The sequence below is a fragment of the Lagopus leucura genome, unplaced genomic scaffold (genome assembly GCF_019238085.1).
Source record: "Lagopus leucura isolate 7727_CA_CO unplaced genomic scaffold, USGS_WTPT01 Super-Scaffold_806, whole genome shotgun sequence".
Classification (NCBI taxonomy): Eukaryota; Metazoa; Chordata; class Aves; order Galliformes; family Phasianidae; genus Lagopus; species Lagopus leucura.
In genome coordinates this window covers 1,715,413-1,727,160 of record NW_024962260.1, presented here as the reverse complement: position 1 = coordinate 1,727,160, position 11,748 = coordinate 1,715,413, and the positions used below count along the sequence as shown (strand labels likewise).

At 45.7% G+C, this 11,748-nt stretch overlaps 1 protein-coding gene across 2 annotated transcripts; it reads left to right on the top strand.

The window, feature by feature from the left end:
• Positions 1–44: 44 nt before the first annotated feature.
• LOC122176881 (glutathione S-transferase theta-1) lies at positions 45–10,337 on the top strand. 2 transcript variants are annotated; one of them, XM_042865843.1, is made up of 6 exons: positions 45–212; positions 293–355; positions 4,613–4,700; positions 5,566–5,716; positions 7,524–7,700; positions 8,078–10,337. In XM_042865843.1, the coding sequence occupies exons 1-6, from the start codon at positions 101–103 to the stop codon at positions 8,276–8,278; spliced, it is 792 nt and encodes a 263-aa protein (XP_042721777.1). In that variant the 5' UTR covers positions 45–100; the 3' UTR covers positions 8,279–10,337. The 2 variants fall into 2 exon arrangements, with proteins under 2 accessions (XP_042721777.1, XP_042721778.1); XM_042865844.1 differs by lacking the exon at positions 293–355.
• Positions 10,338–11,748: the final 1,411 nt, after the last annotated feature.

The window sequence follows — 11,748 nt, the reverse complement described above, 5'->3', positions numbered from 1 at the left end:
CCCGCCCGTAGGAGGACACGGCCGGCACGGCTCAGCCCCCTCCTGCCCGCGCGGGGCGGCTCCGTCCGCAGAGCGTCCCGCGGAGCCGGGCGGCGGCAGCATGGGGCTGGAGCTGTACCTGGATCTGCTCTCGCAGCCCTGCCGCTCCATCTACATCTTCGCCCGGACCAACAACATCCCGTTCGAGTTCAAGCACGTGGAGCTCTTCAAAGGTGAGGAGGGCTGGCAGGGCGGGCGGCGGGGCCGGGGGTCGGAGCCCCGCGCTCAGCGCTCCTCTCTCGGCTCTCGGCAGACTCGGTGCTGGGAAAGAAGCCGGCGGCGGCGGCGGCGAGCGGCGCGGAGCGGCCCCGCACAGGTGAGCTGCCGGCGGCGGTGTTCCTGCGGGCCGCGGGATCGAGCCGTGCCCGGCTGGCGGCGGCCCGGGCGGTAAGGCGACCCCGGCGGGAGGCCGCGCTGCGGGGCACGCTGTGGCGGCGGGCCGGGTGCTGGCAGCCCTGCGGTTGTTCAGGGCGTAGTGTTGGATGTCCGTCGGGCTGTGCGTGGCTGCAGGTGTGTTCCTGTGGCCGCTATGGGATGGAGGAGGAGTGAGGCAGCATCAGTGCTTAGGGACGTTCAACATCAGCGGGAGGAAGCACGTGAAATCACAGAATGGTTGGGGTTGGAAAGGACCCCCGAAGGCCGTTGCCAGCGCCTGCAGTGCACAGGGACACCCACAGCTCCAGCAGTGCTCACAGCCCCGTCCCCGACCGTCTGCAGGGATGGGGCAGCACCAGCTCTCTGGGCACCCTGTGCAGTGCCTCACCATCCCCCACTGTAAACAACTTCTTCCTTATATCCAATGTAAATCTCCCCTCTTTTAGTTTGGAACAGTTTCTCCTTGTCCGCAGACCTTGCTGAAGGGTCTGTCCCTTATTTCTTACAGCCCCTTTAGATACTGGAAGGCTGCTTTCCTCTCTCCCCAGAGCCTTCTTCTCTCCAGACTGCACAGTCCTGGTTCTCTCAACCTGTCCTCACAGGGAGGTGTTCCATCATTTCTGTGGTCCTCCTCCACATCTCTCCTGTGCTGAGGACCCCACATCTGGATGCAGTACTCCAGGTGAGGTCTCACAGTGTGGAGCAGAGGGACAGGATCACCTCCCTTGGCCTACTGGCCATGCATCTTTAGATGCAGCCATCTGGAACCTGGCAAAATGCAGGAGTTAGTGGAGCTGGAAGATCACCTACTCATAGGGGCAAGCAGGGGTGCAGAGCTCAGAGCCTTTTCCAGGGTTGTACCATCACAGTACTGCGTCCCATCCTTCCTGGGAGTCATAAAACAGGTGGCAAGGCCACACGCCACAGCTAAACCTGCTGCCAGCCTGCAAGCTCTGCTCAGCCTGCAGAGAGGGAAGGACGAGCTCATCAGGTGCGGTGTGGCTTTAAACACTCACCCTGCAGGCCCTCCTGAGCACAATGGCTGGGCCGTGCAGCTCCCAGAGCTGTCTCATAGCCATGCTGTGGCTATTTTTGTGGATCCCCAAGGAATGTTTCTCCAGCCATTTCTAGCAAATTAGTCACAGTGACAGTGACTGCTCTGGGATTGGTGTACTCAGAAACAGTCAGCTGTTCAGACTTGTCCAGCTGTATAAGAAGACTATTGAACGTTTGCATACTGTATTTCCCAGGTAAGTCATTTGTTATTTTTGTTGCCTAGGGCAGCACAGTACTTGGAAATCCTTGGCTGAACAGATTATTAGGCAGGGATGAGATTGGCAATCAAATTTTTTTTCCCTGTTTCTTTTGTAGAATTTTGTCTACTTCTCTTTTCACCATCAGTAGATCCTCCCTACACGAGGTATTTTTCCTGTGTGCAGACTGCCTTTCCTCTTGACAGTGTATATTCTAATTTAAATTATTCCTCAAAGCTCAGCAATACACAGTGTGTATATATATATACACACATAAATATACACGTATCTATTTATACATGCACATATATACCCTTGTGAGTATACTAACTGCTATTACTAATTACACCAGATGCAACTGATGTTAAACAACTGTAAGTCAAGGGAATGCCACAGGATCACTTAAAGATGGGCCACAAACAAGAAATGGCTCTGCTTGCTGGGAAGGGCACAGTATTGAACTCTGCTAAACTACAAATACCAATACTGATCTCTTTGTTATTGCAATAAACAACCAGTCCCACTGGAATAACCTCCAATCAGTGTTCATACCAAAGCTTTTATCGCTTTGCAGCCGAGTTTCTGCTCAGGTCTTTTTTGTCTGTATGAACCAAAGCAAGTCAGATGCTATCTCCGTGCTGCAAGTGCAGTCTGTGTAACAAATGCTGGCCCCCTGTCAAATGTGCTGTAGTGCTGTGTTAGGACTGACACAGTATGAAAACAGGCTGAAATCTGATTCAGCTGCCCTGATCCACTGCTTACTTCTCGTATCACTGTTTCTCAATTGCTTGCTACCCTGGATAATAAACAAACAGTAGATCGTAACAGCTAACCAGCTGGGTCCAAGAACTGGCTGCTCATTATTTATCAAAGCTACTGACTTGCAGTTTTATGCTGTGTTTTTCTAAGGACCGCTTGAGCTGTGCACACCTTGCCCAAGCTGGGTGTGATGACCACTAGCTATTGGAGCCCCTCTAGATTCACAGGCTCAAGCACTTTCCTGAGCAGCTCCTTGGATGACAAAGATGTACACAATTTTCCATACAGATTTTTTGTGATATAAATCATAGACAAAAGGTCCCTTGTGCTTTGCCAACTGGCTTGATTTTCTAGGAGTGTTTTTAACGCTCAAGTTTCTCAATTAAAGGGCTTGTTACCTCACACGGTCAGGCTCCAATTCTTTAGCAACCCTTTATTCTGAGCTTTTGTACACTGCTGCCTGCTTCTGCTCTGTGCATAGAACCTCTCACCCAGCTAAACTTGAGCTAAACATTGTCACTGCAGGCAGCTAGAAACATTGCCCACAGGAGAAGTGAGTTTAAATCCCTGCAGACAGCAGATGGATGTGAGCCTTGCTCCCCGTGAAGCTACTTGTATGGGAAGTTAAAAGCTTTTCTCTAAGAAGAAGCGAGGCAGGGGCTAGTCAGCTAGCAGTGAGAATAGGGCAGTAATGTTTGCTCTTTGGTTTATCTCACGTGAAGTCAGTGCTGGGAAAGTTGTCAGAGGCTTTGCAGTGTTCTGTAAGTTGCAGTGCAGGAATCCTGCTTTCTCCCATCCCTTCTTTCACAGCCAGCTGTAAATAAACCTAGTAGTCCAAAGTCTTTTTTATGGCTTGGAGATGTTTCACACTGTCCATTAAAGCAGCCACTAGCACCTCCTTCTGTACGGCAGCAAATGGTTCTTGGGGATGTAGAACCTTGTTAGTTAACAGCACTTCTTTTTTTTTTTTCTTTTTGGATAGAAGGGATTTTTGTTATGAAAACTTCTGCTGGTCACACTGGTTTGATTTGATCAGGATTTGCAGCCTGGCACATCTCCTTATAGAAAGCATGTAAGACAAACAAAGTAAACAAAGCCCTTCAATCGTTTTTTTTGTACCAGTTCCTGGAGTTTTATGCAATCTCCTGGCATTTAACTGCTGACTCACAAGTTCAGTGCCTTCAGTGAGAAACTGAAAACTTGATTAGATAGGCAGCTATGAATGCCTTCGAACTCCTGTGACTGTGGAGTTCAAACTCTTTTATGGGCTGGCTTCTTCCTCTGATGTTTTCCTGACACAGGAGGTTTATTTGCTGGCTTATAGCTGGCAGTAATGCAAAATAGAGATGTCAGAGCTCCTCTGACCCCGGTGATTGGCCGTGGTGGCAGAATGAGTTACTTTGCAAGTTCACTGTTATATTGCTGATACTCATATTTTTCCCATCCCAGCAAGAGCTGGAATTAGCCTCTGCTGCATGTCTGCTGAGGGATCAGCTCTGCTGACAGCGTTTGCTTTCTTTGGGAATGATTGATTTCCTCTGCTCTTTGGAGTCAAACAAGGGAAGGATTCTGCTCCATGAGTCTTATAAGCCACCCGGGTAGTCTTGGATTAATTAGCCGCTGCAGGGATCTCCGTGGGCACAAAGGTTTTAAATCACTTTCCATCACGACTCCATCCCAATTAGTGTCAGCCTTGTTAACAAACTGAAGGAAAATGACTCTGTTTTGGTGTTGTATGTTGGAAAAAGGAGCAGGAGTGGCATCCGTTTGCCCTCACTGGGGTGCTCTGCATGCAAACTCAGCCTTTCCAGACCACTCTTTGTGTTTATCTAAGTCTTTTTTCCCCCCATTTCTGAAACCACAGGACAAGATTTCAAGTCAAGTTAGTGTTTTCAGAACCAATATCTTCGTCTGTTTTCTGGATGCCTCATTGGGAATGATTTTTGAGAAAGTTTTGGTAGTGTTGTTGGTAACAAACAACTGAATTGCTGTGTAGAAGTGAACTGCACCTTGCTGTGTGACATGGCTGAGCAGACTGCAGGCTGTAGATGGCTTTTGCATTGGCTCTTCAATTTCACTTTCAAAATATGACATAGGAAAAGAAACAGCAAAGTTCACAGATTTTCCAGTTGGTTACAGGTGGTGGATACAATTCTAACCTCTGATTTGTCCATTCCTGTTCTCAGGGCCATCAAATAGTGAAGGGGCTGGCAAAATCAGTCTCTTGAAGAAAGTACCAGCACTGAAGGACGGAGACTTCACCCTGGCAGAATGGTAAGAACTCAACCCTCGGAGTTCCTTGGATACCAGTAATATGAATAGTGTTTAGGGGGTGTCATTCCCTCTGGATGACTCAGAACTGGCAGTAAGCATTTATGAATAGGAAAGATTAGTGATCTACTTTGACATTTCAGCTCCTTTGTTCTTAAAAGTTAGATACCAATATGCACATTTATGATAAGCAGTTAAAGATACGCATTATTTCAGGTGGACATGAGCCATACTTGGAGATGAACAACTTGAAGTCATTAGAAAGATGTTCCTTTGACAGGAGCTTTTGTAATTGTGGATGTTCAGCTGGCCATTGGGTCTGTTTGTGGAGAAGCAAGTATTTTCTGCCTAACTTGATGTCACAAATGCTTGCTTCCTCCACCATGTCCTTATTTCTCAATCGGAAGGGGTTAACATATTGTCAACTCATATATATGTCCTGACTTAATGAAAATTATTGTGATGATATTTTTTTATTTCCAATGTCTTGCTCTCCAAAGAGCACCACAAGACTGGAAAGGTCTCCGCAAAGTTTCATACCCTATAACCTTATGTACCTTACATATCTTGGTTATTTGTAATGCTATAACCTCATCTCCATTTTCTGTTTGCATTATCTTTCGCACTGTAAACAAATCTCCTGGCTTAACTGATCTTCACTGGAAGCACTTACCTCAAATTAGGGTTATAAACATATCTGGGAATTGTTTAAAGCATATAAAACACAAGGAAAACTACAGAGCTACTTGTATTTGTCTGACTTAGTTATTAAGGCCAAATTAATACCTGGACAGATAAAACTGGTCTGAGGTAAAAGCATTCTGTAACATTCCCTGACCTCTTTTTTGTCTCGTTAATGTCTGAGCAGCACTGCCATTCTGCTGTATCTGAGTCGAAAGTACAACACTCCTGACCACTGGTACCCATCAGACATAAAGAAACGGGCCCAGGTAGATGAATACCTCTCATGGCATCATGCTAACATCCGGGCTAATGCTCCTAAGACCATGTGGATCAAGGTAAGGAGACTGGATATGAAGATGAGAGTAAAATGATGCTTTCCTGGGTGAAAACTGAACCGAAAGAGTTTGTCCCCCAATGAAGTAAAAAATCTAGTCTATTCCTAGCTGGAAGGAGATGTCAGAGAGCTATTTGCTCAACATCAGGATTTGGCAAAAGCAGCTTTGGCCATTTTGTGTTGTTTTTTGTTTTGTTTTCTAGGTTTTTTGTTTGCCTGTTTGTTTCCTTAAAGTAGTTCTGATCCAGAAGGTCTCAAAGCCTCACGGCCTATTATTGCCTGGATTTGTGAACACATGTAGAATAGATTGGGTATTGCCTCCAAGGGCTCCCCCTCCCTGCACAGCTGTGCAGAGTATGCACAGACCTTTTGCTTCTTTGGCAAGAGTGTGTTTTGTTGCTGGAAACTGAAAGGTTTGTGTTCTTCACACATCAGGTCTCTGTAGTCCCATCAGGGTGGAAAACCAGAAGGAGATTTTTGCTTCCAGAATGCTTACGTACTCCTCTGAAATGAGCTCAGGGATGGGTAGAATAGAGATACAGGGAGAACGGCAGTATTTCTTTATTCAGTGTGGTCAAATCAATTTACATTTGGGTAAAATTAATGGAATCACTCTGAAGCAGAAAATCATTTAGTATCAGGTGATTCTGCTGGACAACTGGTTCCAGCCAACTCATCAGAAACCTAATGCAGCTAACCTTAGGGAAGCCCAGGTGCAAATACATCCCTGCAAGCATGATTGTAGCAGAGGATTTTAGATGAAATAAGGGTTGCCAGTAAGAAGATAAGAACGTCACTCTTCCTGTGTGAAGTCCACCCATGTTTGTGCCTAACAAAACATATCAGGACTCAGAATTTTGATTCATTAACATTTGATTTTTTGGCAAGAGAGTCCAAAGGAGCAGCACAAATATGAGTCAGACTCCTACAAACATCAGTTTCTTCAAGTCTCTGCAGGCTGTCATTGCAGTGCTCCAAGAAGAAATCCATCTCATTGCTGCTAGTTAGATAACTCAGTTACAGAAAGGTTATCAGAATAATTGAAAACTTGGAAACTTATAAAGCCACTGTGTAATAGAAGGCACAATTACTGGTTTTGTGAGAAGATAAACTGCCCTGAGATACAGAAAAGGAGATACCATTTCCTAATGGCTATACCTGGAGATCCCATCATTTGAAATTGGAAACATTTAGGAAGAGAACTGGCCGTGAATTTTCTGATGAAATAGACCCTAAATGCACTTGGCAAAAAAAAGTGGCTTGGATTAGGCAATCACAACATGAATTTGTTGAGTATACTAGCAGTAAGTAGGAAGTCTATCTACCACCCCTGTGGAAATTTATATCTTTTCTTTTCCTGAAAATAAACTATTTCTTTGGCTATCATATATAGAGGAGGTATAGTTGTGAAATATTGGTGGCTCTGGTGGTAGATGCACCTCTGTGAATGGTGACAAATCTCACTGAAAGGCTGCTACCCCCCGGGCCAGTAAGTCTTTGGAGACAAAGTCTGTTATTTATGATTGCTCTGGCTGGAAACATTTCTGGTAGTATAAGGAATGATTCTTGGGATGCCTTAGAAAGAGTGATACAAAAAGGGCACTTACCCACCCTGCCCTCCTGGCAGCTGCTCCTCTGCCAGCTACACTCCCTACCGCAGCCACCACCATGGCCTGCTGCCATCACCCGGAGGGACTGCAGGTGACCACCAGTGGCAATCGTGCGTATCTCATCAGGTACAACTTAATGACTGCCACTAGATCCATGAGAAGACAGCTGACCATGCTCTGTGCTCATTCTGTCCTCAGGTGCTGATTCCCCTCTTCACAGGGCAACCGCTGCCCTCAGAGAAGCTGCAGGAGGTGATGGAGGGGCTGTCTGCTTCCCTGAAGCAATTTGAGGAGAGGTTTCTGCAGGACAAGGCTTTTATCATTGGGAGCGAGATTTCTTTGGCAGATCTTGTGGCCATTGTGGAGCTGATGCAAGTGAGTGCTGGGCTATGGTAATGAAAGGAAAACATGCTGCTGGGCAGGGAGGGATGCAGCATATGGTAACACTTGGTTAGGAGGAAGGGCATATCTCAGCACAACTAAGACGACGAGTAGAAGGCAGCAGTGGGTTCAGAAAATCAGTTGTTTTTTTAAAAGAAGAAACTGGCTGCAACAGATCTCCTCTGTTTTTGTTCCTCACAGAATGTCTTCCTGTTCCTTCCTGATTTTATTTTTGACCTCTAGAGATAACGTATAGAACTTTATGAGCTCCTCTCCTCTCTTTCTCCTACCCGTACCTGCAGTAACATTTTTGACACCCGTTGTCTTGGCAGAGTGTCTCACTGTTTGTCGCTCTCTCTGGCTTTCTGCAGCCTGTTGGAGTTGGTTGTGACATCTTTGAAGACAGGCCCAGGTTGATGGAGTGGCGCCGGCGGGTGGAGGAAGCTGTGGGGAAGGAGCTTTTCTTCCAAGCCCATGAGATGATCCTGAATATCAAAGAACTGAGCAACATTCAGATTGATCCACAGCTGAAAGAGCACCTGGCACCTGTGTTGATGAAGATGTTGAAATGAATTAACCTATGTTACTATTTTTCCTGTCTTTTTTTTTTTTTTACTTCTGTCATCTCTACACCTAACTGGAAAAAAAACCCGCTGTATTTCTTATGTAGTCTTGCAAGATGTCCTCCCCAACCTCACTAAGCCTTCCCTGCATCTCTGGGGGGTGGGAGCTGGGGAATTTTTAAAACCTGAAACATGAGATTTGTATGAAAGGGAAAGACTCTATGGGTCACCTAACACATGCATCTGGGTTATATTTTAGTGTCACTCAGAAATGTTGGAAACATGAATAGTATTTCCTGTAAAATTTGAGCCAGCCTGCAAACTGGAACATCAGAGAACTGTCGAGGATGAGGATCGCTGTTTTCATGTGTTTGTAACACTCGGAGCTCCTTCCAAAGTGACAAGCACAGCAAAGCAGACCTGATCCTCACCTTGCCAGCATGCGTCTCTGCGTAGTGAGTACGGAACAAAGCTACAGGTAGTCACTAAAGTAAAAAGAAGACTTTTTATTTCATTTTTTTAATTTAATTTTCTCGTTGCTGGAGCGTATTGCTTGGCCGCCCATCTACATTCCATACTTCTGGTTGCCTTTAAGATCCTGTGAGAAGTTTCTTACGTCCATCTACGACTGTAAATCACTGTGATGCTTTAATTTAACCACTGCTCTCCGCTCTTCAGAGTTGGGTTTCTTAGGCATGTGGTCTGTCAGTACGTGTGGTGGGGCAGTTCTTGGGAGATCTGTGCAGTAAAGACTGAGCAACTTCAAACAGCTGAGGGTGGCCACAGCCTTCAAATAATGCCCACCTGAATCCTCTGTTGATATCATATATGGAATACACTGAACAGATGCATTCACAGTGACTTCTTTAAAGAGAATATGACTGCAATCAAATCGTTTTTTTTTTCTGTGGTAATAGTGCAGTAGCAATCCACATTCCTCCTAGAAAATGGAAAGGAGGGATAAATCTAGACACGCTCTTTGGAGATTGTTTTGGATGGAAGTTCACCAAGTCACCCTGTGCAAGATGAAGTAATAAGGGAGAATTTGTGAGCTTGAGCAACATATGCATCACAATAAAAGGGCAGAGAGCTGTTTTGGAGCTTCAAGGCTCTCTTTCTTGGTTGTGCTGTTTCTGATTAGTTGTAGCTCAAGTGGGAAACCATTTTGTACTGCAGCACAAAATAATAATGACTAGTTGTTTTTTCAGTTGAAAACAGCAAAGGATGCAAAAACTGTTGGAATGTGTATGTTTGCATACTTCCATTCACATCTAGCTGTTGCCCTTGAACCTTACCCTGAAATGCTTAGTAAATGGGAATTCCATCTCTCAGTAACTGAATAGCTTCTTCTCTTTACAGTTCTAACGTGTCTTGGCTACTTGCATTCCTGCTGTTAAGTACTATACAACTTGATGTGTTTGGGTGGTGTTTTTTCCTAAAGTTCTACTGCTAGATGTATGGATTTAGTCCAGAGTTGGGGGGGATCTTTAAATTCCTCAACTGGAAAGAAAATCTCATTATATACTTGAGCTTTCAGTAAGAGAAAAATTCATTTTTTATGTTCACTGTAAGGACAAGAGAGCTGACTGAAGGCTCTTTCTTTTTATGAACTGAGAACATTAGAAATAGGTACATGTTTATTCCCACCTTTCCTTTCTTCTCTTAACCCCCAAACATTTTTTGCTGAAGTCTTATTCAGGAATATTGTCTATGCTTGAGATGAATTTTAAATGGGAAGTGGTTGACCATTTGAGAACTTTGAGAGTGGAACTGCTAAGTGGCTGATGACACACACAGATGCCTAGAAATGGGCAAAAAATACCAGGATTTTCCAAAGGCTCAGCAAAATGGAGACTGCTTGCTGCTGTGCTGTCATCTCTCGATTCATTCCCCTGCAAGCATTTGAGTTGCCAGCTCCAGGACAGAAACAATAGAACAAATGCCTTTAGTGTAATAAAAACTCAGATTCTGGGTTGTGCCCTGAGGCCATGGACAGTTTGCTATTTGTGGTCAACCCTCAGGAGCAAAGGACAAAACATATCATTAAAATGTTTGTGACAGACCCTCATGCTGCTGTAATTGCTGACTTTCGATACTTCAATCTCTTCTGCTCCTTTTCTTTTGGAAGGCCTTCTGACATGTTGGTCTCTTGTCATGTATTTTCTAGGTGGTGAAGTTTTATTTTGGTCTTGGAATTTATTGGAAGAGATGTTTAATATATTAAAAAGGAATGAGAAATTGAAAAATGGATCCCAAAGGGCACCTTATGTTGGATCAGTGGTTCTCTGCAGACAGGCAGTGGACTTGTGGCTGGGGTTTGCAGGGTGGCTGAGTCCTCTCAGGGCCTTTGTTTTTCAGAAACAAATTCCATTCTCATCATTCACTGATGGAGAGAGCTCAGTACAATCTCCTGGGCTTCTCAGTGGGCAAGTCCTAAAATCTTCCCTGTTGTATCCCTGCCATGCAGCAATAAGGTTTCCCCATCCTTTGCAGAAAACATAATTATTATAGAAAAGTAAATACTGTGCAAAAAAAAAAACCACCACATAGGCAGTGCTTCTGCACAGCACATGGCCATCCCCTGCCAGATCTGTCTCACTTCACAATCACTCTCCTAGAAATCTGCAGCCTGACTGCTGGCTGGTTTACATGTGCTGCTCCTCCTGCCAGTATTGTCCTCCCTGGCAACAGTGAAGGCCAAATAATTCCCCCAGCAAAGCCAGCAGCTCCATCCGTTTTCATTAGTCTATTGGTAACTGTGGAAAACAAGAAAATCATGTTATACAGGGCCAGTCTTCACAGCAGTGCTTTACCTTAAGCAAGATGACTTATTCATCTAGCTAGTTCCCAATGCCTTTTGCTGTAAATCAGCACAAGTCCCCACAGAGGAGCTCAGCTTCCGAGAAACCTGATCCACACAGGAGACTGCAGCTGTGAGCCAGTGCCTGGCAGCACTCCTGCCAGCTTTGGCACCCAAACACAGCTGCAGAAGCTGGGGCAGAAATCATTACAAAGAATCACAGAATGCCAGGGTTGGAAGGGACCTCAAGGATCATGAATCTCCAACACCCCTGCTGCATGCATGGCCACCAACTTCCCCATTTAATATTAGACCAGACTGCCCAGGGCCCCATCGTATCTGGCCTTGAACACCTGTAGAGACAGGGCATCCACAACCTCTCTGGGCAGCCTGTTCCAGCACCTCATAGTAAAGAAATTAATGTGGGACACAACAGTAAGCCTCCTTGCTTGCCTTTAATTTCTAGCAGAGGAGCAGCTGTTCTACAAAATCATCTCCCTTCCCCTGGTAGACTCTTCCTGCCCCAAAATCCCCACATGCAGCTGATGCGCCGGGGGCAGAATAGAAAGGCCCGGTGCCCGACCGCGGTTCGCACTGAGCCCGAAGGGCAGGAGAGGAGGGCCGGAGCGGGGCCGGGCGGAGCGGGAGGAGGCACCGGGCGGAGCGGGAGGAGGCACCG

Coding starts and splice junctions, on each gene's coding strand:
- LOC122176881 (XM_042865843.1), top strand. CDS start 101: ATGGGGCTGGAGCTGTACCTGGATCTGCTCTCGCAGCCCTGCCGCTCC. Junction 5,717..7,523: donor CTAAGACCATGTGGATCAAG/GTAAGGAGACTG, acceptor TTCTGTCCTCAG/GTGCTGATTCCCCTCTTCAC. Junction 7,701..8,077: donor CCATTGTGGAGCTGATGCAA/GTGAGTGCTGGG, acceptor GGCTTTCTGCAG/CCTGTTGGAGTTGGTTGTGA.